The sequence below is a fragment of the Chelonia mydas genome, chromosome 3, assembly GCF_015237465.2.
Source record: "Chelonia mydas isolate rCheMyd1 chromosome 3, rCheMyd1.pri.v2, whole genome shotgun sequence".
Lineage (NCBI taxonomy): Eukaryota > Metazoa > Chordata > Testudines > Cheloniidae > Chelonia > Chelonia mydas.
This window is the reverse complement of record NC_057851.1, coordinates 77365660-77391182: the sequence shown is the minus strand read 5'-3', so window position 1 is coordinate 77391182 and position 25523 is coordinate 77365660. Positions and strand designations below refer to the sequence as shown.

The following is a 25523-nucleotide window of genomic DNA, read 5'->3' as shown; positions in this document are numbered from 1 at the left end:
TTTCTGTTTTAGGTTTAATAGTATAGCTTGTAATCTCAATGCTGTAATATTAAGAAATATACTAGAATGCATAAATGTAAACCCAAAATATGATGATTAGAGGTTTATCAAGTTTTTATCACTTCTTTTATATTTCTCAAAATAGATTAAATTTAATCTGTTTCTTTCTTCGCTTTCATCACCAAGTCTTTTCTGATGTAATCTTGTTTAAGAACTTTCAACCAATAACTTTATTACTGAATACTTTAAAGCTTATTGGCTTTCTACTATCTTTACACATCTGTACAAAGCTCTGGTTAATGAAGTCTCACCTCTGAATGTATATTTTTCATGTATATGATACTTCTGTAGGAAATTGCGTAACTTGCTATTTTGTAAAGCATTCCGTTTTTGCTATCCGCTAAATTTCTTCTTTTCAAAAGACAGAGTTGTTACATTTTCTTAATGACGTGAAAATCACGTTAGCATTGAGATAGGTATGTATGTATGTTGAGAGATGAATATGTTGGTAGAAACAAAGCAGCCCCAAAAGAGAATACTCAAAATTTGAACCTTGTAATTCTTCATTTTGTTGAATAGTGTTACCTACTGGAAGGAGGGGAGAAAATATATAAATTAAAAAGCCTCTCTGTTTCAGATGATGTCTGATTCTTGTTGGTAAAATAGTCTGTCCTTTTTCTCAGTGGACTCTACTGGGAAATATGAAGTCTACTGCAGAAGAAATATTGCTAATATAACTCAAGCTTTTTCCTAAAACTGAAATATTACAGTTGAATAACTTGATATGCAGGTGAACATCACTAAACTCTACTCAAACAGTGCCCTCCCTTATTGTCAGCAAAGATTTAATGGCAGAATGCTATGAGGAAGGTTTGTGTTACTAAGATCACATTGCTTTCTCAAAATATACTGGTAATAGCCTTTTTACACTATATAAAGCAAAACTTATATTTTCAAATACATGAACTGAGTATATTTAACGATGTTCTGTACTAACATGGCTTTAAATCTTAACTTGCTAATTAGCAAAAGTGAGAATTGCATGATGGGTCTCAGTTTGTTTTGTTTGTTTTTAGCGAAGTTTGTCTATATTTAGAAACCTTAAATTTTGAAGAGAGGATTCTGCCTTGGCTTCTGATGGCTTTTCTGTCTGGGTATTTTTAGGACAGATTCATTTTCACTTTGAGGTGTTAGCCCTCATCTCCAGTTTTATATTTTACTTTACTAGCAATGGGGAGGGCTAGTTTAAAAATCTTCAGTGGCATGTTGCAAGGAGTATGCTTCTTTTGGACTCACAGTATTCAGATAGCTTAGGTGGTGAGGGCCAGACAGTATTTGGCTCCCAGAAGGCATGTTTTCCTCTTTAATCCTTCCTTAGGTATGTAGTGGCCCTGATCACTTTAATCCTTTGGGAAGGAAGACGTCATACTGTGTCTGCCTGTTAGCAGTGGATACTTTTTCAAGTGGAGGCTGCTTAAGATCTCTCAATGGTACCAAACAATGTGTACATATTTAATACATTTTAAAATGTGTGTCTCGGGTGACATTCTGGCCCTACTGAAGTCAATGATAAAACTGACTGCTGCTGTTAACTTCAGTGGGGCCAAAATCGATTGGTTGATACATATCAAGTACAAGCTTCTGAAATAACTACAGTGAGTAGCAAAAGTTACTGCCACAAGTCAAAATATAAATCCATGCAAAGGTGAAATAAGCACAATGTCAAATCATATTAAAATATCTTCCATAGTACCCTCAACATTGCTAAATTTAGGCTTTAGATTGTAAGATACTTAAAGGCAAAGGTCCTTAACTTAGAGTTCTGCCACTGGCTTTACAGTTTATCCAGTGGCGTAGCCAGGTGGAGAAAACGGGGAGCGGAGATAAAAAAAAAAAAAAAAAAAGGCGCCACCCGCTTGTACTCACCTGGCGGCGCTCCGGGTCTTCAGCGGCACTTCAGCATTGGGTCCTTCATTCACTCCAGTCTTCGGCGGCACCGAAGGACACCCCCCGCTGCCGAAGACCGGAGCAAGTGAAGAACCCGCTGAAGACCCGGCGCACCGCTGGGTGAGTAAAAATTAAAAAGGCGCCACTTGTGCTCGGTGGGGGAGCAGCCGCTGCCCCGCTCCTCCCCTGAGTACGCTACGGAGTTGATCTAGGATTCCAGTTGATCTTAACTTTCATGACTGCTGTTACGAAAGTAGTAGTCTTATGTAGTTGGCTTTCAAACCATTAGGGCTTTGCTTTGAATTGCACCAAGCAGTGAGAAGAACTAGTGCAAAGGATGAATGCTATGCATTCATTTGACCTACCGCAGAGCTCTGAGAACAGATATTGTATGCAAGTGTTCCCTCTTGTAGGCAGGTGTATGTATTCTTCACTAGGTGAAGCCGCAGGGTGCTCTTCAAGGAAAGACCAACTCTAGAAACTTCCTTTTTGAGAAACCACCTTCCTGTGTCATGTTGTGCTGTGAAGATCAGTACAGGCATGGGAACTGGTCCTCTCTTCCCCCTCCTACCCCTAAGTATAAAAGAGTAGCAGGGTGTCCTCTGTGAAGGAGCCCTTTCCTTTGGAATGTAATCATCAGGGTTCAAAAGACCCTGAATCTGCTGACCTTTTGGACATGCTGCAAGACTGTTTAAAAAGGCTGTAGATGGAGCAAATGTTACCCATGTTGTTGTGTAGGGAAATGTGTGGTTTAATAAATATGATCATATGCAATCTGGTTACTCCTCTTAATATACTGATTTATTATATTTTAAAATTTTCAGAAGTGCCTAAAGTCTTGGGCCATGAATGCCCCCGAAATGGGGGTTGGAGTGCGGGAGGGGGTGAGAGCTCCGGCTGGGGGTGCAGGCTCTGGGGTGGGGCCAGAAATGAGGCATTCAGGCTGTGGGAGGGGGCTCCAGTCTGGGTCAGGGGGTTGGAGTGCGGGAGTGGGTGAGGGCTCCAGCTAGGGATGTGGGCTCTGGGGTGGGGCTGGGGATGAGTGGTTTGGGGTGCAGGAGGGTGTTCCAGGCTCGGACCAAGGGATTCGGAGGCCAGGAGGGGGATCAGGGCTGGGGCAGGGGATTGGGGCACTGGGAGGGTCAGGGGTGCAGGCTCTGGGTGTCGCTTACTTCAAGCTGCTCCCGGAAGCAGCGCCATGGCCGTCCCGTCTGCAGGCGCCATCCCTGCAGGTCCCATTTGCCATAGTTCCCAGCCAATGGGAACTACAGGTGGAGGAGGGGGCGGGCGCTTGGGGCGGGGCAGCATGTGGAGCTCCCTGGCTGCCCCTACATGAAAATCCCTGGCCCCACTCCCCAACTGGAGCGCCGGAGCGGGGCAAGCCCTCGACCCTGCTCCCCGGCGGGAGCTCAAGGGCCAGATTAAAAGGTCCGACGGGCCAGACCTTACCCACAGGCTGCAGTTTGCCCATCCCTGCTTATACACTTAAGTAAAAAAAAAAGAAGAAATGGCCACAGTAATCTGGCATGGAGAGGTGAAAAGGGTTTGGATAGACCCTGAGCATGGGCTGACATGGAAAAAGCTCACACTTTGAGGGAAGAGAATAGCTGTGATCTTACTGGAGGCATAGTTAAGATTCCATCCTTAACTCACTACAACAGACCCAGCCAAGCTTCATTTAAGCTATTCCAAAGGTACTAAAAGTGGGTGTATTACCTGTGTCATGCAGATGATAGAGTGCACTAGGAGTCAGCCCCTCTTCGTGGGTGAAGGAATCACTAGCTAATTAAAACTCACTGCTTGATTATACTCAACTTTGGCTGTGCAAAGAAGTCCTTTGGTTAATATACATTTTGTTTAGAAACCCAAGTTTGAAGGAAAATCCCTTTTAACTCAAATTAAAAGTCTGCCTGTGAGAAAAGTCTGTCTTTTCTGTTTACTTTGACTAGGCTCTAGTCTCCTCTCCATTATATTTCATTGAATACCTCAAATTATTTCAGATTCAAGACTGAAGTAATGGTCCCACATCAAATTGCAGCTTTAGTTTGTCAGTGACAGGCATGGATGGCTGCTTTGAGGTAGTCATTAGAAAAGGATCAGAACTTCTTGTTCTGCATTGTGTGTTCAAACTCACTATAGATTACCTTTGCTACCTTGTAAACTGGAGGCAACAATTTGTCCAATAGGACCCTAAAAGAGCAAACTATCTTTGAAAAAATCATGCAGGTGCTACTTCTGCTTATTCTAAATGTTTCTCCCTGCAAGCATGCTTCTGTCTTACATTGCTTAAGTCATAGCCAGTTTGCTTTTATCTGGGTCTAAAACTGGGACTATTTTAAGACTGTAGAGTTCAATAAACTTGGCTAGTAATTCCAATAGATACTGATGTGATCTGCACACTTCCAGATTTACAAATTAATTGTATTCCAGGACACTTGAACTTGATAGTCATGTCCTTGAGAGTGGGCATCTTCTAAACCTGAGATCAAATACAAAAAACGTAGTAATACCTCTTTCCTGGTCCAAATTCAGTTCACATTGGACTTAGTTCATCTTATTCCAGCCAGGTACTAACACAATGCAATCCAATTAAGTGGTGGTAGTATATGCAAGGTCAGATGCCTCATCCATGGGTGAATTAAAGATTATGATGGTCTTGTTATTGATTAAGCATTAAATAGCCCAAAGTTGATGTTGGTGTTGACCAATTTCCCTGTGCATCCAAAGCAATATCCTTTAAGAGATCACTGGGACAAATAAATGTTAGACATGCTATGCCTGAATTGTGGCTTAGTATTCTGTAGGCTTCAGTGCCTGTATTAAGTTTTTAATCATCTTGTTCTGCTGATTTTTTTAAGAAGTCTTTTTGATTTTTTTCTGATAGTTTTGTTAAATATGACAGTGTACTAATGAACCTCTTTGCATAATCGCCCTGTCCTAATCAGAGAAGCCTGTAACATTTGATTCTCTCATTTCTAGAATCAAATTATGGTTTTTTGTTGTCATATGGCTATTGCTTTTATGGACTAGTGGTTCCCTGCTCTAAAACTTGTTAAAACTAAAACATTTGTCAGTTGACTGGAAGGTATTGCTGTATACTGCAGCATGAGAGCTGGGTTTGATTTCTGGCATTTCAGGTCAGTAGAGAAGTGGTTCTCAACCGTTCTGGATTACTGTACCCCTTTCAAGAGTCTTTGTCTTTCGTACCTGCAAGTTTCACCTCACTTAAACTACTTGCTTACAAATCTGACATAGAAATACAAAAGTGTCACAGTACACTATTATTGAAATATTGTACACGTACCCCTGGTTGAGAACCATTCTAGTAGAGAATGAAAGTGCTGCACAAGCAACATGAATAGGTTTAAGGGAAGGGGTAGTGCCGTGTGTTACTGAACAGTAGGCTTTCTGGACACAAAAAATAAAAATGATATGACTCAAAGGATGTTTGACATGTGTGCTAGAAATATAAGACTGGAAGGGGCCTTGAGAGGTCAAGTACAGCCCCTTGCGCAAAGAGAAAATGGAGATCAGTTACTTTTTCCTTATTCATATTGGATATAGAATAGAATTAAATTAATTCTTACCATTATAGAATGAAGTGTAAGGTCTGCATTTTTAAAAGCAAATGAAGTTGGTTTCTTGGTGACCACTTCAGCTAAGTCATCCTGCTTAGGCATGGTCATTAATGCTGGTATAAAACGTAGACCACTTTGGAAGTATGTGTTTGGGGGGGGGGGGTGCGGATTCACATTTGGTAAGTTACAATGTTGAAATAGGAAAACAGGAACTGAAACCGTCTAGACCACAGCTCTGAATACAGTCTGAATGAATTTGGGGTCAAACCTCCAGGAATACCAATTTGATGCCTTCAAGGCATAATGGAACAGAGAATTAAAAACGGGAGTCCTAAGAAATCAAGAAGGGTGTCTGACAAGCATCTGAAATACTTAGGAGAAAGCATGCTTTAGAAATGCAAGGCTAGCTTTGTCTTTCTGAGTATATATGTTATGTATACAGCTACTTTTTAATCTGATTTTTCTATAATTCAGTAAATCTTGTTTTTAATTAAAACATTTAAGTCTTACATTGTTTTGTGGTAAAGTCAGTCATGCATCCTTGAAGGGAAGCTAACCTTCTGATCTCTTGTGAGAAATAATTGAGGTAAAAATGACTCCTATGTTGAAGCACTCAGTTGAGGTGACCCCTAAGAAGTGTCATCCGTATACTGTTTTGTCAGCATGGGTGCAAAGAAAACAGATATCAGTCAGTGGCAGGAACAGAGTACTGAAGTTATAAGGAGAGAGGTCCAGATCCCACTTCTCAAGTACAGCAGAACCCTGTTTACTGACTCTCCCTTAACAGGCTCTACACATTTACCAGATGAACCAGGACTCCAGGACCAGAAGTGGGCAATCTCTCCTGTGGCCACTAGATGGTGCTGCAGCATCACATTTTCCGGTTTTTCCAGAATTTGGATTATCTGATCTGGTCCCGATTCCAATTTGACCAGATAAACGAGGTTCTATTGTACCTCTGCAATAATGCTTTTAAGATGGGGGATGAACTGATAATGTGTGTGCATACAAAAGCTGCCTTACTTAATCCATACTCTTCAGTTACACCTCTAGTGAACTATGGTCTTAAACAAAATAGATACTAAATATCTTGTCCTGTAAAAAAACAAAAACAAACAAACCAACAAAAATTAAACTGCTCTATGAATCAGTTTGCAAAATAGTGAATGAGATTGGTTTTTAAAGGGCAGTGGGGAAACTTCCATAATTATACCAATAAACTTATTTCTAGCCGGTGAAATGATCATATTAGCCATATGAACTGAGATGTTGATGATACTAGCAGAACTACTCATAAAAATATTAATTTTGGTCCTGCTCTGGCAAACTCTATGTTGATGGTTAGTGTGCGCTTGCATAGAGCCCTGTTGACTTAACTGGGGCTCTGTATAGGTGCAAGGGTCCACCTGATTGGAGCAGCTTGCTTGATCTAGATATAAAAAAAGAACAGACTTGTTCAGACTTCCAACATTTCAAATAGTATACTCAGGATTGTTAAGACTTGAATTTCATCTGTCTCACTGCCTGACCCTAGCAGTTAGGATAGTGCTACTTCTGGTCAGTAGTGAGTACATAGCAACTGCTGGACCAGCACGCATGTGTGAGAGAGTTATAAATTAAAGTTGGTATAAAACACCAGGTGATCATATATCTCTTCTTTATCTACTACTTGATTCAGCTCCCCTGCTCCTTTCTCCGCGGTTGTAGATAGGTTTTTTAGATTATTGTATGGATATGTGAAAAGATTTTACTTGAACAAGTACTTGACTCATCTATGAGATAAGCTTTATTAGAATTTAATTTAGCAGCTTCACCATTTGCATGGAAGTCATGCTGTACTTGTCTTTATTTATGGTGTGATCTTATTTCTAATATTCCCAAATATGTCCAATTACATTTTTGTCATTTCCTTGTGCATTGCAGCCGCTGGAATTACTCTGGCACTCATTAGATGAATGGCTAGTTCTAATAGCTACAGAATTGATGAAAAACAAAAGAGACTCTGCCAACATTACATCCATTTTACTAAAGCAGAAAGGGCCAAATCAGCAGGATGATACTCTTAAGCCTGCCTTTGATGCTGCAGGAACTGAGAGCAGAGAAAAGCTATCTACTGACACAGGGGATTCTAAAGCATATGATGTTCCAAGCAAGCAGGAAGCTTGTGCGGATTGCCAGGATGTTATCTCAGTGACAGCAAACAGACTGAGTGCTGTCATTCAAGCCTTTTATATGTGCTGCTCCTGTCAGATGCCTCAAGGGTAAGGAGGATTCTGCTCATTATCTAAAATTTTATTTTTTAAAATTAGTCTGATTTCTTGTGAAAATATGAATGCTGACATATTAAACTAACGACAATGAAGGGATTGCTCTGTGCTTCTTTCATTTGTTCAAGTATTTTATTTTCCTAACGCTTCTAAACAATGTAGCTTACCTTCCTTTTCTTAGTGTTGCTGCTGTCTCATGAAAATTCTCAGTGCAATTCTGCTCACATTGAGTATCTTGAGTAGTTTTTGCCTTTTTTGTCTTATTACATGTGATAGTTGTGGGAAAACGTGATCTCCTGGGGTTCAACTACTTCCACTTTATATTCCACATGTGAAGTCCTCCCTAGTTTCACATAATTATGTTCATAACTGCTACTATAATTGTGATGTCAGAAAAATCAGAACTGTCATTCATGCAAAAATAAGCACCAGTGGCAGAACTCATCTGAATTGATGTTGCAGAGAATTGTAATGGTGTACAAAGCCTTATCTCTAGGTCACGCCCATTATGAATTCAGTCCCAGGTTAGCAGACACTAAAAAGCTGTTACCCTATGACATCTGTTCTAATGGCCCATGTGAAATAGATTGGTGGTCTCAGTCCAATACCTATAAAAGTAGCAAAGAGTCCTGTGGCACCTTATAGACTAACAGGCGTATTGGAACATAAGCTTTTGTGGGTGAATACCCACTTCGTCGGATGCAGTCCAATACCTAGTTAGTAGACAAGTGTCTCCATTATAACTGAACTCTTCTTGTTAATCTATTGGACATAAAGGATTGAAATTGGCTTGATAATATGCTACTTGCCCTAGAAGCATAACACTGTTGGTATTAGTGGGATAGTGTAAGAGAGCTTGTATTGCTGCTCCCTCAGTTTTACTAAGGCTAGAATTTCATTGAATACTATTGTCCATGCAACACTTCTTTCACAAATTCAAATCTAAAAGAAAATGTTTCTGCTTTCATAAATATATTTAGCAGTAGGAGTAATAAAAAAAAAAAACTTCTTGTCTAACTCTGCAAGATTAGATTAGAATCCAGAGGATATTCCCAATAGAGCAAAATTAATTGAAGGCTGATCAGTTGTAGATGGAAGTTTTTTGACACGGGCAACATGTCCTCTTTTTTAAGTTGAGAAGGGAGTCAAACTTTTACAGTCTCCAACTCTTTCTAAATATTGAGTATACTTTGGAAAATAGATTAAAGAAAACTAGAAAAATAGGTTAAAAATAGGGTTCCCCCTCTAAGTGAGGATTATAGTGATTGCACAAAACTCTTAGCCACTCAATGGTTAGCACAATACTGGATGTAGATATAGGGTAGGCTTAAAACCATAAAAACTTTTAAAAGCATTTAATATATTTTAAAATAACTTCAGGTCTTGGCAGTTAAGAGGAAGTTCCAGAACTATTCTCCTGCAAGAACTGATAAATCAGAAGCCTAAAGCAGTGTAAAGGATGCAGTTCCCTAAAACGTTTGAGGTCTTTCATGTCATCACCTCTTGCTGGAGAAATACAGGTTTTGAAGTTCAGGTGTGGACAGGTGAAAGGTCATGATCGTGTTAATGTCTTTTGGCTTGGTCGATACTACAGACTTATGTCGATATAACTACATTGCTCACGGGTTTGGAAAATCCACATCCCTGAGCGACGCAGTTATGCTGACTTAACTCCCAGTGCAGACAGTGCTATGTCAACAGGAGGGCTTCTCCTGTCAGCATAGCTACCGCCTCTCAGGGAGGCGGAGTACCTACCAGGGATGTAGGTAGCATCTCCACTAAGTGCCACAGTGGTGCAGCTGCAGCTCTGTATGTGTAGACAAGCCTTTGGTATCTGTTTGTATTAAATGTTTTAGTTCACCTTCAGATGTTAATACCTTTTGAGATCTGTCTTAAACAGTTAAAAGCTCCACTAAAAACACAGTAATGTTAACATGCTCTGTATATTTAAATATAAACTCCAGATGTTAGGTGCTCTTAACGTTATAGTAGAAAGGATGTATGCACTGGATGATACAATTTAGCATGTATTCCCACCTGCATAGTGAAAGAAGCAAAAATCCTGCAGAAAAAGCATGTGATCAGTTAGGCTGTAACATAAATCATACGCCCAGGAGAGCAGTTACCAGTCAGGCTGCATGGCCAGGCTTTGACTCTTCTTGCCTTCTTGATTGCTTTACATTGCATCCACAGTGGTGATGTTTAATCTTATAGTATATCTAGTTAGTTATATACTTGAAAAATCCTTTACCTCAACATGATACAGGGATTGCATAGGATTTTTTTACTTAAAATTACAAGGTTTGTTGTATAATCTTAAATTCTCCATTTGTTTTATTTTCATTGAACAAAAATTATTTACAACTAAGTACATTTTGTTTGTATTACAGGATGACATCACCTCGTTTTATAGAATTTGTCTGCAAACATGACAATGTTCTTAAGTGCTTTGTTAACCGGTAGGCCTTCAAAAGTTTATTTTTACTTGACTAAAATGTTAGTTACAAATTCATATTTAATTGTGATTCAGAGGTGTTCTTTGCTGGGTACAATCCTGATCCAGCATGTATTCATACACATCTAACTAAGCACATTAGTAGGCCCATTGCACTCTGTGGAAGTACTCCTGTGCATAAATGATGTATGTCCACAAGCGTTTGTAGGAATGAGGCTTGAATGAATATGTACGTAAGCAACTGTTCTGTATGTTTCGTATCCCAAAACTTGTCAAGAAAGAACTAGAACTATTGGTCTGTGAGTAGGTGCCATTTCCTACGCTGCTCCAAACACAGTCCACATGACCGGTCAAAATTACCGTCCATCTCCCAAGAGTTTGGTTTACTCACAAAGGAATGTTGAATGAAACATACAGCCTAGTTTGTCTTCTCCTTATGCTTGGCTGCTCCCATAGTTCCTCTGAGGATTGCTTAGTCTACTCCCTTGTCCTCTCTCTAAAGAGCCTCTTGAGGTGAGGTGAGGTAATGCAAGCCTCCTGCGAAATGAGTCAGGAAAACACACTTTATGCAATGACCGCGTTTCTTGAAAATATCCTGTAATCATTTTTTTTGTTAGACTTTTTAAAATACCTTTTTAGGTATGCTCAGTTCTGTCATGAGACTTTGGTTAGATCTGTGCACCTGCAACTAGTAAGCTTCCAACCTAAAACTTTTTTTTTTCAGAAACCCCAAAATAATTTTTGACCACTTTCATTTTCTCCTTGAGTGCCCTGAACTGATGTCAAGATTCATGCACATCATAAAAGCACAGGTAAATGTTAAGCACTGCTTATTTACATCTTCAATACAACTCTTTTTTCATTTGCACAGCCATAAGGTACTGATTAACTCTAAAGAGTGAAGGTTAACTACCTCTAGTATTTGAGCTTAAACAAATAGATTGTGATAGTTGCCAGGGTGAACTTTTTAACTGCTATCTTTTCCACTTAAAATATAACTGAAGTACTTTGAGGACAATTGTGACCAACTGTTTCTGGCCTGCAGCTGCGCAATGATTAGTCTGAGTCTTCAATTTATAATTCTGCTGTGGCTGCTCACTTCAGTCAGATATGTTGCCAGGACACTCTCTTGCTCTCTGTAGTATACCTCCTACCACCTGTCACGTGCCATCTGAGGTTAAAAAACTTGGGTATTATTGCAATTGCTTTCTTTCTTTTTTGTGTTCCTGTGAGTTAAGTAAAAGGGCAGGAAACAAAACCCAGTACTGTCAGTGTATTACTGCTGCACACAAGGCCACACATGTTAGCATCGGCTGCAATGTGATCATTATCCAAGTCTGCATTAGGACTGCTGGTGGGTGGCTTGTGGGCAGCACTTTGTGTTTCTTTCAGTCTTCAACAAATTGCACAAGAGAGCACCTTTACTCCTGGGGATAGTCTGGTGATTTCCTAATATTCTCTGTAGTCCTGCTCATTAGAAAGACCTATGATAAGAAACCATTTTTGTTGGTCCTTTAGACAAATTTCTCTAAAGATTTGCTCAAATCCTAAGAAGGCATGTAGGCCAGCTCTGGGCCATGCTGCCTGAGTAGCAAAAATCTCTTTAAAGAAATTCTGTATTTTGAGAGTTATAAGGGTCTGGAGAGGATTCCCCTCTCCTCCATAGTCCACAAAGGAAAAAAATTATTTTAAGAACTTAGAGTTTATGAACCCACGTCCATTACCATGTGACTAACGTTTCAGGGTAGGATGTGAGAGGTGTGTGCTAGCTATCAGTGCCCTAGATGATTTTCAGTTCTGTTCCATATTGTACCCAGCCAAGCCCCGTATTCTGGTATCGTATCCACTAAAGCAAGTAAAGGCACGTTCTGCTTCCCCCAAGTGATGATGGGAGAGAACACACCTTGTGTCAGGCCTTGTTCTAAGCAAAATCCCCTAACAGTCGCCACAATTGTTTGAATCTTATGAGTCAAACAAGATGGAACTACCTTTCTGGTGAGATCTGCTGAAAAATGTCATTTTGTATAGATTTCTAGGGAATCCTGGCTGTTTCCATTTCCATGGCTCTTATTTGCTATTGAATTAGAGGTCTCAAAAGTACTTTGAATTACTGTAAATCATACCTTTCATTGTTGCTGTCATTTTAATGACAGTGTTGACTTTTCTATCAAGAGAGTTATACTTGGTTTTTTGTTTGTATCTTAGAACAGCTTCTACTTTTAGTTTTAAGATAAACCTGCAATGGTGGACAAAACACCATATGAATAAGGATTTAAAATATTGAATTTCTGAGTCCGTAATTCTCATTATAGTCTCTGGAGTATCAGGGGACTCTACAATAAAATATTCTAAGAATCCAACAGTGGGGGTTTTGGGTGTTGTGAGGGGAGGTGGGTCTATGAGACTTTTTCCTTTATTAAATTGAGGAAACAGAGAATCAGTACCCTAAATGAGGAAAACCTCTTTCATCAAACAGCTTCTTAAAAACCAGAGCAGTTTCAGATTAAGGCCCTGTCTGTGCTACATAATTTAAATAAGTTTGTAACCACTTAGCAGCATGGTTGGCCATAAACATGATTTGTCTCCACAACTCTCTGTTCACTGTCATCTGCCACAGTTGATAACCTGTCAAGTATCAGGGGGTAGCTGTGTTAGTCTATATCCACAAAAACAACAAGGAGTCTGGTGGCACCTTAAAGACTAACAGATTTATTTGAGCATAAGCTTTTGTGGGTAAAAACCCCACTTCTTCAGTACATATCTCCCCCCCCGCTCCACCCGGTCCTGTGTGGAAAGGACTTCAAAGCTTGATGGTGTAACTGGTGAGGCCAGTCCTCCTTGCCTGAACACGTAACCCGCAATGCTGCTTCTGGCATTTTCTCTAAGCGTTCTGTCTGCTGAGATGTGTTAAGTAGCTGCCCACATTTCCCAGAATGCACTGATGCAGATAGCATAGTAAGTGCACATGCATGATTGTATTTTAACTATGGTTGTGAGATAGAAGTGATGTACTGAAAGACAAACACATAACTGGGTCACATGGGTGTCATGAACTGGTTACAAAAACATGGCTGTACTTGTATGGTCAGGGCCTAACTTCGGTCAAAACCAAATCAGACATACTGAATTTCTCTCAAAGCTGAAGAAAATAACTGAGTTAACCAACCAACCAACCAAAAAAATCAAAAACCATTCTGAATTTGCTCACTTTTACCGAAGACCTCTTCCATCATCCTATTCAGTGAAGTCCTATTATTGTCTGGTACTATTGATTATGGCCTCTTTAGCATAGGGGATCAATGAGGAATAAGAACGGAAGCATATGCTTGTGTTAATATGCTAAATAGACCATGTGGAGGATAGTTTCAAAGAAAACATTATTTGTGAGAATTCATTGTTGAACTTAAAAGTGAGCTAATTGGTTGCAAATGTATTCAATTACAGATCTAATGTTCAAAGTGCCTGGACATAAGCACTTGAATTGTTAAGTGTTGTCTTTTCCAAATACAAAAATGAGCTATACAGAATGTTTGTATGTTCTTTTCTCAGGATTAGTGCTTGATTTTGCTTTTAGTTCCTTTGTGAAATCTTGTTGAAATGTCTAATTACTCTTTAATGAAGTCCCTCACTGGAGCTTAATATTTAAAGTAAATTTAACAGAATGCTTTGATTACTAGCCTTGAGAATGATTGACTAATACATTGGGCGTTTTTCACCTGTTTTGTTTTGTAGCCCTTTAAAGATCGTTGTGAGTGGTTTTATGAACATTTGCACTCTGGACAGCCAGATTCAGACATGGTGCACAGACCAGTCAATGAAAATGACATCCTGTTGGTTCACAGAGGTATTACACTACAAGGAGAAAGAGTGCATGTATAAAGTGCGTAATATTTTTGTGATTCTTTCTTTTAAGATATAAAATTAACTAGTGTTTCATATTTAGATTCTATTTTTAGGAGTAGCTGTGAAGTTGTGTTTAAAGCAAATTGTGCAAAGCTAAAGCAGGGGATTGCGGTGCGATTCCACGGCGAAGAAGGCATGGTGGGTAAAACCTTCATAAACAATTTTTTGATTTATATATAAATCATTTATACTAATTCTAACTAAAATTTTAATCTAAATGAAATTTTAACAATACTCTTATACTTTTGCTTAAGAAATATATTTGGTTACTCATTTTGTTAAACTATTTGTAAAATTAAATTTCTTTGTGCTGTATTGTTATCCTTTTGACATGTAGGGTCAAGGTGTGGTACGTGAATGGTTTGATATCTTATCCAATGAGATAGTTAACCCAGATTATGCACTGTTCACCCAGTCAGCTGATGGTATGTTGGTATCTCTTGTTCTTCTAACTTTACATTTTGCTTCAGCAAATGTTCATAATCTAAGGAAAAGGTCAGATAAATTATTCATAATGCAAACCATTATCAATTAAGGTATAAAGAACAGAAAAAGTCCTTTGCTATTAAAGAAATAGTGTGCACTGTCCATTAACTACAACTGAGAACTAAGCAACTTTTATAAGTTGAAGTGTTGCTGACTGACTTGCCAGTATTGCTCTTTCTTTGGCATGGGTGGAGAAATTCTATTTTAGGTCTTTTTGACTTTCCAGTTTAATCTTCCTGTCTTTTTCCGGGTAGTAAGAAGACGTACCTCATGCATCAGCAGCAAAAGGGTGCAGTCTTTCCCCTTGCAGTTACTTGCATGCCTGGGCTGGTGCAGGCAGGATATGGGGAGTTTTTCATCACGTCTTGACATCAGCCCCACAACTGATTTCTGCAGTAAAAACAGCTGTTCATCTCCCCAGAATTGCTCTTCAGTGCCTAGCGTCTTGTCTCTTGGGTACCCAACAGATCTTCTAGCCGTAAAGCTTTCTTCAGCAGTAGGGATTGTCTCACTCACTCCTTCTACCAGTTTCTTAGGAAACTGCAAAGAGAACTCAGCCAGCAAATGTTGCATCCTGAAAGCTGGGAAAAAGGATTTAGGAAGGTGTGTGAGAGACTGAACTTTCTGTCACCATGCTTTAATAGATGAAGAGGAGCTGTTAGGCTTTAATCCTGCAAACACTTAAAGTATGTTCAGAACTTTAGCCATGTGAATAGCTATGGAACTGCTTATATGAGTAAAATGATGCCTGTGCGTAAGGATTGTCGGTATTGAGGCCTATATGTAGTAGCTCATTATTACCCTTATGATGAGGGCATAATTCAGAGTCATCCCTGATTGTCTATTAAAATTCCATTTTAACCCATTTCTTTCCTATATCACTTTAGTCCTGCTGAATGTAGTACAGAAATTACAATCTGAATTCGAATATGCTAAAAACAAACACACAAAAACCAGAACAAATTTTTACTTCAGTGTTTCAGATAATCAAATGAGTTGATTACTTAGGTAGAAGAAAAATAGCTTTGAAATAGACCACAGGTAAGTACAGCTACACTTTAAGCAAGTTGTTTGGCTCTAATTATAGTCTATTGAACAATGCACGCTAATTCTAAAAATCTGGAGAACTTGCTTCAACTTTTTATTACGTAGAAAGATACCGAGAACTTGAAATTACATAATTAAATTTTAATTATACAGAGGAACATTTCCTCCTCCTTTTTCATCGTGTCAGACCTTGCCTATTGTAAGTTGTGCCCAAGTTTTGGCTATGCGTGTTTTATATTCGCTCTAGATGGCCTTTATACTTTAACTCCAAACCAGCAAGAATGTAAATATTTCTGAAAAATATTCAAATTTTTGTAAATTCAGTAGATTGAGGTGAAGAAGATACACACACTTTGGCCCTGGGAAATGTTGTTTTTGTTTGAAATGTTAAGAATGTGTGTGTGCAGTAAGAAATATCAAAGTTTCAGTTTTAATTAGTAATTACAAGTTTTATCCTGTTTTTTTGCTTTTTTGCTTTTGGTCACACCAAGAAAATAGATTGCTCAGAAAAGGGGGTAGTATGGCTTTGTTTTTGTTTTTGTTGTCCTACGAACAAATTGCAACTGTTGAATATATTTGAGAGATTCAAATTACAGTAGAATTATATAGGCTGCAGTTGTAAGATACAGACTAAAACTATGACTAAATATAATAGCACCCTTTTGTTTCATAGGAACAACCTTCCAGCCAAACAGCAACTCTTCTGTAAATCCTGATCACTTGAACTACTTTCGATTTGCTGGACAGATCTTGGGTTTAGCTCTGAATCACAGGCAGCTGGTCAACATTTACTTCACAAGGTCATTCTACAAGCATATTCTTGGTATGGTTCTATTAAAATCCTGTTTTAGACAAATTCATTGCAGTAAATGATATAAATGATGTGGCTTGGTGGTACAGTTACTTATGTACTAGGCTTTCATCTTTGGTGACCTATGGTAAAAAATGGTGGATGTGAAAGTAAGTCTCTTTTTGCGTGCATCAGAGTTACAGCACAATATGTCATGACTGGCATTCTCTGAAGAAAGGCTTAGATTGGAATACTAAAGTTGTTGAAAATGGAAGTATACTGGGTACTTCTGAATGGGGAATCTTAGTAGAGCAACTTTTGCACTATATCAACTGGAGCAAATAGCTAGTCCTTCACTCTTATTAACCAATATATGAAGCTCACTTGTGGATTTTTCTTAAGAAAAAATTACAGTGCCACTGCTATAACCCCTTTCAAGTGTAAATATATAAATTAGTGGCCACTGCCACTTTGTATTCGATTGCCTTTTTAAAAACATTCTTAGTTCAGAGACCAGAAGTACAGGCATTATAGCCAGCAGGTTTATTAGTTTTATCATGTAATAACACCCTGTTGATATTTAAATAGCATGTTCATTCTAAACCTTGTTTTCCAAGGTTTGTAATTTCTTAGATATGTTCTGGTCTGAAATTACTTATGTTCCTTAGCCTAGAAGTATGAGACCTTTCAGGAATTCTGACAAAAATCTCTTCATAGTGGGTCCGTGAACTCTAATTCAAACATTCGGGGTTTTAACTTAAAACTCTATCCCTCAGTGAAGGATGCTTGGTTTGATAACTTATGAAAAAGATTGACTAAGAAGTTTTTCCAGTGAATGAAAATAGTTCCCCTCTTGCCCCCCCCTACCCCCCCCCCCACTTAGTTAAGACAACGTTGCAAATTTATCAAAGAAACTTGCCAGATCTAGGGAAAAAATCTACTACTCCACTCTTACCATAAACACCCACATACACACTCAGGTTCTCATCCCATTGCACCAAAGTAAATCTGTATTTTTACCACCACCAATACTAACCATTCCTTCCCCTGACAAATTTATTACTTCTCAGTAGTGGCTCGTTGCTGCTGCTGCAGTAGCCTTCTCACCCTCTTTTTCTTTTCAATGGAACTATTTTTGAGTCCTCATTTAGAATGTAAGTTTTGTGTCCTTTCTATAAACTATCCTCTTGGGATCTAACAACTCGTAATAGAAAGGAGATTATTCTTGCTCAAGTTTCCAAAGAATTTCATTCCAATTTCTGTAGTACCCTTTTGGTTTCACCCACCTTAAATTCTATGGGATTTTTCCATAAGAGTCTCATGGCTGCCATAGCTGCCTCAGCATAACCATGTCCACCAAAACCTCAAGTCTTTCTCCTGAGGGAGAACGCTGGTGTCTCAAAGATTGCTCCAGATGCAACAGCACTGTTCCAGTCCCCAGAAAGGTGCTGGAGTTCTGCTCTTTCTTCTTTAGGAATGGGGAAACTAAGAACTGCTGGTGTCTTTGACTCCTCCCTGAGGAAAAAGCACGCATCTGTTCTTCTTTGAGGACCTCTGTGCAGTACCCTTATGGGATATGTTGTCTCTGGCATTGAGCTGCAGAACAGCCATGAAAAGCAGTGTCCTTTGGGGAGTGCACGAGAAGTCTTGCATGAGGGTGACTTCATTTCCTACTAGGCTCATCTAGTGTCTCAGTGTGTCTACAGCCTGGGCTAATTGATGGTGCAGAGACCCCAGCCTCAGTGCAGAGGTTGTCTTATGCAGGACCCAAGATGGGTTTTACTGCTCCGGCGTCAGTGCCAGCTTTTTACCATGGGCTTGAGACCAGAATCTCCTTGGTTGCATGCTGGGAATGAATCCTTCACCTAGCACCAAAGACCAAGTTGGCACCACCTTAAAAGTTTCTTTAGCGCCAGTCCTAACACAGGAAGTGCCCATCTTGCCACTCGCTCCTCATATGATGATTTGGCACTCCTTCTATTCATCTACTGTCTCAGCTCTACAAGGGCATTCAGAGGTCCATTCAGGTAAAAGGAGGGAGAAGCATCACCTCCTCATGAGACACAAAAAAGAAAAGAGGATTTGTTGTGTCTCTCCTATATTCTCTGACACACAAGTGCCTCAGAAATTCTCAAATGGCACCACTCTCATCTCTTTTCAATGCTCCTTTGGAGTCGGACATCTCAGCACCAGTTAACTTGGACTTCTAACCAGTTCAGATCCCAATAATACTTTGGATCTTTCTGTGTCTGAATCTAATAGCCACCCTACAGCATGCTTTTCCACAGCTTGACTCTAAACTGAAATTTAATCCTCCAGTCCCAATCAACAGGTGCCTCTGAATATCTCTGACCCCTTTGGAGATGAACTTTACAGGGTCCCCAGAATTGATCTCAGGGCACTGGACCTCTGCTCTTGTCTTAGGTCCAGAAGTCATGGAAATCTACCATAGGCTTTCTTCAGCTGCTCATGTGGCCATACATACAGGACTCTGAAGACCCGGCACTGACTGTGGCACTGGTTCCAATGCCCTATCTGGCACCAGGGCCCCACTTGGCATTGATGCCCTCATAGTACCTATCATTCATCCAGTGCCAAAATAACCTTCCTCATCAGCACTGATGCTGCCACCGAATCCAGTAGATGTGCAGGAGGACCTGCCTATATCTAAGGAATGGAATGAGACTCCTTCAGAGTAACCATCTGAGTCCCCTTCAGAGGAACATACAGATGGTACCTTTCCTGAAGACCAAATTGGTTCCTCATCTGTTTACGCTCCAAACAATCAGACTGTTTCAGGGGCTCCTGGGAAGAATGTCAGATACACATCCGCTGCAAATGGGTCATGGCACCAGAGATATCCAATCCCGTTTGACATATTACAGGTACAGACTAGTGAGGAGTAGTCTCTGCCTCTTATTCTTTGTTGGGTTGAGGATGACAGAACTATTTGACTGTCTCCTTTTTCTTCCTTGTCTGCGACCAGGTGAGCAGATAGGATGTACACTCCAGCAAACAATGGACATCAAACAACTTTTTCCAGCCAATTCCCTGGTGGTGTCTGCAGCATTAGAGAAAGTTAAAGGCAACAAAGCCTCTCTTTCCACTCCTGACTGAGGGATGTAAGCTGGATGCTTTTGGCAGGAGAGCCTACATGTCTAGACCTCCCAAATGGCTGATGACTAAACCATCTTGTCCTTCTGCAGTTACACTCTGGGATGTCATGAGCCCCATCTTGGAATCTTGACTGGAGGAACAGAAGGAAGTGGCTAAGTCCTTGGTCACAGATAGTTGTATGCTCACAAGACACTCTTAAGACCAGCATATGGTGCCTCAGACTTGAGTACAAGAACAATGGCTTAGTTTCTGCTACAGCTTCTGGTGCACGATTACTTTGGATCAGTGGATAGTGGACAGCACTGATGGATGCTCCATCCAGTTCTGCACCAGGCCACTTCACCATTCTCTCCCATCTCATGAGAGAGTCCTATGGAAGAGGTGGATTCCCTCCTCAAGAAGGGAACCATAAAGGAGTTTCCAGAGGAATACTGAGGGAAAGGATTTTAACACCATGGTTTCCTGATTCCCAAGAAGAGTGAATGTCTGAGGTCCATTCTGGATCTCATAAACCTCAACAGATACATAAGAACATCTCTTCCATTTCCCCGATTCCCAGGGTCACATAAGAAAGATCAGGTTGGACAGAGCAAACATCATAGTAATAGCTGCAACATGGTCTTGTCAGCACTTGTATCCAGATCTCCTGCTGCTGGCCATGGTGCTGCTTTTTCATTGGCCTCTGTCCCCAGACTTCTTGTCTCAACAGCAAGGAAGGATTCTTCATCCTAGCATAGAGACACTCCACTTGTTATCTAACCTCTAAGCTACCCTGGGACTAATGTGAACAGTTCCTGATCTCAGTGACCTCAAGCCATTCTCTTACAGCTTTTACTTTGAAATGTTATAAATAAAAATGGCAACTGTTGTCTGGGTGGCTGACAAAGGACTTTGCTATATCTGAAGCTGAAGTTACTTCAATCTTTGAGTACCTTCTAAACTTAGTCTCAGGATTTAGTAGTCTTCGCCTCTCCCTGAAGGTCCATGTAGCAGCAATATCTGCTTATCAGAATGTTTTGTTAAGGACAAACCCTTCTTTCACTTCGCAGGTTCCTCAAGGGCATATTAAATGTTCCACCCCCTCGCCAATTAGAGAGTCCCTGTTAACACGGGATCTAAATCTTGTCCTAGTAAAGCTATTGGGACCCTCCTTATGAGCCTCTCGCTCAGGCTTCTCTCAAGCATATATCAATCAAAATGGCCTTCTTGATAGCAGAGGTAATTGGTAGGAAGATGAGCAAGTGAGCTTAGTGCTTGGATCACCACTCCACTCTATGCTGTGCTCATAAAGGACAAAATCATCCTGAGGCCGCATCCCAACTTCATGCCTAAGTTAGTCTCAGATTTCCATCTATCTTAGTCTGTTTCCTTTCTAACACCTCATTCCCACCCAGGGGAAGCAGATACACTAGATATAAGTGTGCTTTACTTGAAAAAAATTAAGCCCTTTCAATAATCAAACTGGTTATTTGTAGCATGTGGGAGAACCTATTACCAGACACTCGCCACAAGATTACATGTTGCTATGTTCCATATATTACCTTCGCTAGGAAAATGTACCTCGTTCGAAGACTCACTCCACAATCACCGCCTCAGTGTCAGTGGCCCATCTTAGGCTGGCTTCCGCTGGTGGAGACTTGCAGAGAAGCCATTTGAGAATTCAGTGTACACTTTCACCAGATGCTTCTCCTTAGACTTAGCATCATGCTCCAGTGCCTGGTTTCGTGTAGCAGTTAAATGGTCCATATTTAGCTAAGAACTTCTCACCCACTATCTATCTGATTGAGCCATGCTTGCTAAACTCCCATAGGTGAGAAGCATATAGGCTGGTAACTACTGTGGTTACAGAGTTAGCTCTCTGTATTCATGGTACCGGCCCCCCTTCCTCTTTGCTGTGGAGTAACATCAAGACACTGTAGTTTGGAAGAAGGAACTGGGGTAATTCCTTATGTAGAGTAAGGTGGTGATGTCACTCATACACAAGAACTCTTGTGCACCTGCCAGTGGATGTGGTTTTGCAAAGTAGCTTGACACCAGGGGTGACACATTTGCAGTGAACTGCACAGAGGTAGCTCTTTAATAGTTACTGGTAAGTAATCTCGTTCACATTACTGTGCTGGCAGAGAAGAAAGCTGGAACTAAAAATTAAAGAAATTTCTTTGGCTCTGGCTATGACTGTGTGATAGGCAAGGAGTGACCAGGGCTGAGATTGGAGGAGCTGTTGATCTTCCCTCTTTCTCCAAGGATTCACGGGGGGTGGGAAGATGGGGAAGGATCAGGTTAGCAGTGGTGCTTGCAAAATGTAAGCTGTAATTTAGATGTGTATTTGGGAAGGGGGATAAAAATAGGAAATTCTAAAACTTCTTTCTGTACTCAGCTGAGCCTCAAACAACTTTTGCTTTTCAGTCTCTTTACATTATAAAAGCAAATCTGGAAGTTGGTTTAGAGTTTCACAACTTAGTTTTTGTACTAAAAATGATTTGTAGCTGGACCACAGTTATTGCTGAAAGAGCAGCAAGTCTCATAGGAAATTGTAGAAAAAAGAAATCTAAAGAGCCAAGGAAATTAATTTATTCTGAGTATATAAAAGACCTCCATAACTACTTCCTTAGTATTTTTCTTCCGACTACAAACTGCTTTTTAGTGAAAAGAGACATTTTTTAAATATACTAAAGCAACTGGTTTTGTAAAACTTACTGGTTGTAAACACCTGTTGGACTGGTGTATTTTCATGAGGCTGAAGGTGTATGGTTGAAAGCCTTGGGCTTCACAGTGAGGCTTGAGTCAGTGTCCCAGGAATGTACGCTTGTTGTAGTTTGAGTAAATGATGTGTGACTTTTTGGTTCACCAGGAGAGTCTATATCAAAGGACATGTTTTACTTTCTGTAAAATACAGAAGATATGGCAAGTTTAAATTCTGCGGTGTATCATGACTATAAATGTTTTTTTATCCTTGCATTATTCCAGTCTCTCTCTAGAGGGCAATCTTCTACCATAGAACAAGCAGGCTAAGGCAAACTGAATATGTGGATTTTGATTTTATTTTCTCAGGTATTCCTGTAAATTATCAGGATGTGGCATCTATTGATCCAGAGTATGCAAAGAACTTGCAGTGGATTTTAGATAATGATATCGGTGATCTTGGGCTGGAACTGACCTTCTCTGTCGAGACTGATGTGTTTGGAGCAATGGAAGAAGTGCCTTTGAAACCAGGGGGTGCAAGTATTCTTGTTACACAAGACAATAAAGTGAGTGTTCAGGTTTATCCAGAAGTTACTGATAAGAACAATTGAACTGACTTATGAGTGAGTAGAAGCATAAATTATGTACTTAAAGTAATCATACCCACAATATTAAAAAGTAGCTGGCAAAATGGTCCGCGTTCGTATATGTCAGTAAATTGGGCCACTCTTCTGAAGAAAGTTCTTTAAACAGCTCTCCGAAATTCTCTGTCTGTCTCTTTTGTTGGAGTTTTTATGAAGAAAAACAAGGTAGAACTCAAATGAGGGACTTTTTAGAAGTGACATCATACCTGTATTGCACATGGTCAAGCTCTTGGCGGGGGGGAGGAAGGGGAATATTAACAAGGAACACCTGTGGTGCCTTTCAAAAATACAGCTGTAGGTAATGTTGCTTAAGTGTTGCAAAATTCACTGTTAAACATGGCCTGTTCACTGAGCAGTGGCGTATTTAAGGTATGTTGGGACAGAGAAGTGCAGAGCACCCAAAACTCCATTTGAAGTCGGTAGGAATTGTGCTGCTCAGCTACCCAGACGGTTTGGCCTTATGTTATCATTGAACAAAACATGATGTGAATTCATTCACTTAATGGAAAGGAATAGGATTTTGAAATAAACTTATTAGGCCTTTCATCTTTCAACAATTCCAGGCATATTTTATGAGCCAAAAACAGAGTTTAACCATAGAACATTTTGATCTATGTAAAGCGGAAGCTGACAAACAGAATTATAACTGGGTTAAAATCTGTGTGCTAGCGCAGGCGGGCCTAATACTTAAATACAGTACTAAAGCAAAGTCTGTTTCTGTTCTATGTGTTAAATATTTTGTAAGCAACTTGCTGCTGGTTGTGCTACATAAAAACTAAACCTAAATTAAATATGTACAGTATACCCTGTGGCTATAAACCCTTGAAAATGTAATGGAATAGTGAAATCTAAAGAGAATTTTTTTGGAAAAGATATAAAGTAATGTAGACTTCTAAAATTTAGTACTAAGATTTGTTTCCTGCACTGCCTACACCAAGAAAGTCATTAGTCTGGTGTGTAATTATCATAACATGGGTTAAAATAGTAGCCTTTGCCCAGCTCTTCTTAAAAAAAATTAGTTCTAAATTATGATGTAACTTTCCTTTTTATCGAATTTTGTCCTTTATTCAATAGCTAAAGACTGCATGAAGAATACACTTCATGTTCAGTATTTGGTAATATGTCTTCATGTTACTGACACTTCAGAAATTTACCATTTGTGTTTTCTTTATTAATCTTTCCATATGTATTAAATGGTTGTTTGGTGGTAGTTCTGTTACCAGTACAAGCACACTGTGTATGAATAGATTTAAAAGGAAAACTGTGCTCAGTTTATTCAATGTAGTGATGTGAAAGTTCCCAGGAGAAGCATTTCCAACCATATATAAATTGTTTAGTATATATGAAAATAGTTTTAATCACAGTTTTATTTGTGACATTGACAGTCTGGGAGTCCAGCATCGTAGAGTCATATAATCCTTTTCATTGTTAAGCAAATGAGCATCAATATAGTTGGTGTTATAACTTTAACACTTTGTAGAAGAGTAAAGCAGACATTGTTCCAATCAAATTCTGTGCTTTCTTTGCACTGGTTCTGACTTCAGCATACAATGTATGCATAGCAGGGATCGGCAACCTTTGGCACGTGGTCCCATCAGGGAAATCTGCTGGTGGGACAGTTTGTTTACCTGCAGCGTCTGCAGGTTCTTCCGATTGCAGCTCCCACTGACCGCGGTTCGCTGTTCCAGGCCAATGGGGGCTACGGGAAGCAGTGGCCAGCACATCCCTCGGCCCACGCCACTTCCCACAGCCCCCATTGGCCTGGAACGGCGAACTGTGGCCACTGGGAGCCACGATCGGCCAAACCTGCGGACGCTGCAGGTAAACAAACCATTCCGGCCCGCCAGCAGATTTCCCTGACTGGCTGCATGCCAAAGATATCCCTGATATATAGTAAAAAGAAAAGGAGTACTTGTGGCACCTTAGAGACTAACCAATTTATTTGAGCATGAGCTTTCGTGAGCTACAGCTCACTTCATCGGATGCATACTGATGCAGTTTCCACAGTATGCATCCGATGAAGTGGGCTGTAGTTCACGAAAGCTCATGCTCAAATAAATTGGTTAGTCTGTAAGGTGCCACAAGTACTCCTTTTCTTTTTGCGAATACAGACTAACACGGCTGTTACTCTGAAACCTGATTATATAGTATTTGTCTAGGTTTTTGTTGGTACGATACTAGGCTATTATATTGGCAAATGACCACTTGGTGTCATCATTTATTTTAACATTTTCTTGTTTCTGGGACTTTGACAGTGAGTGCTTACATGCATACTCTTCCTTTCTATCAGGGCAGAAATGTCATTCAGATCACTAACATGCATATTATGAGACTGATTCTCCACTGTCTTATACCATTCAGAATTGGTTTTCCACCCCCTTTGCACAGGTATAAATGACTACACAATGCAAGTCAGTGGAGATTTGGCCCCTTTATCAATATTCTACATGGATGGAGTCAGGGAACAAATACACTGTTGCTTGTTTCCAGTCTTTTAAATTCTCCTTGTATATATTATAATATTTTAGTATAATATAATATATCCTACAATAATTGGTGGTTTCAGTGTTGCCATTATAAAGTCTATCGTCTGTTTACAATGCTCTT

General features: G+C 39.9%; 1 protein-coding gene across 11 annotated transcripts in view; it reads left to right on the top strand.

Moving 5' to 3' along the window:
• The window catches only part of HACE1 (HECT domain and ankyrin repeat containing E3 ubiquitin protein ligase 1), an 89259-nt gene that overhangs the window by 37949 nt on the left and 25787 nt on the right, over nt 1-25523 (top strand). For all 11 annotated transcript variants that reach the window (XR_005224654.2, XM_007067001.4, XM_007067000.4 and 8 more), the window contains 8 exons: nt 7449-7786; nt 10183-10251; nt 10972-11059; nt 13980-14091; nt 14191-14288; nt 14488-14575; nt 16357-16506; nt 22642-22838. Coding sequence is in view for 10 of the 11 variants with exons in the window: in XM_007067001.4 (XP_007067063.1) it covers nt 7449-7786; nt 10183-10251; nt 10972-11059; nt 13980-14091; nt 14191-14288; nt 14488-14575; nt 16357-16506; nt 22642-22838 (1140 nt within the window). In the remaining variant the exon portion in view is untranslated. The remainder of the gene's footprint in view (nt 1-7448; nt 7787-10182; nt 10252-10971; nt 11060-13979; nt 14092-14190; nt 14289-14487; nt 14576-16356; nt 16507-22641; nt 22839-25523) is intronic.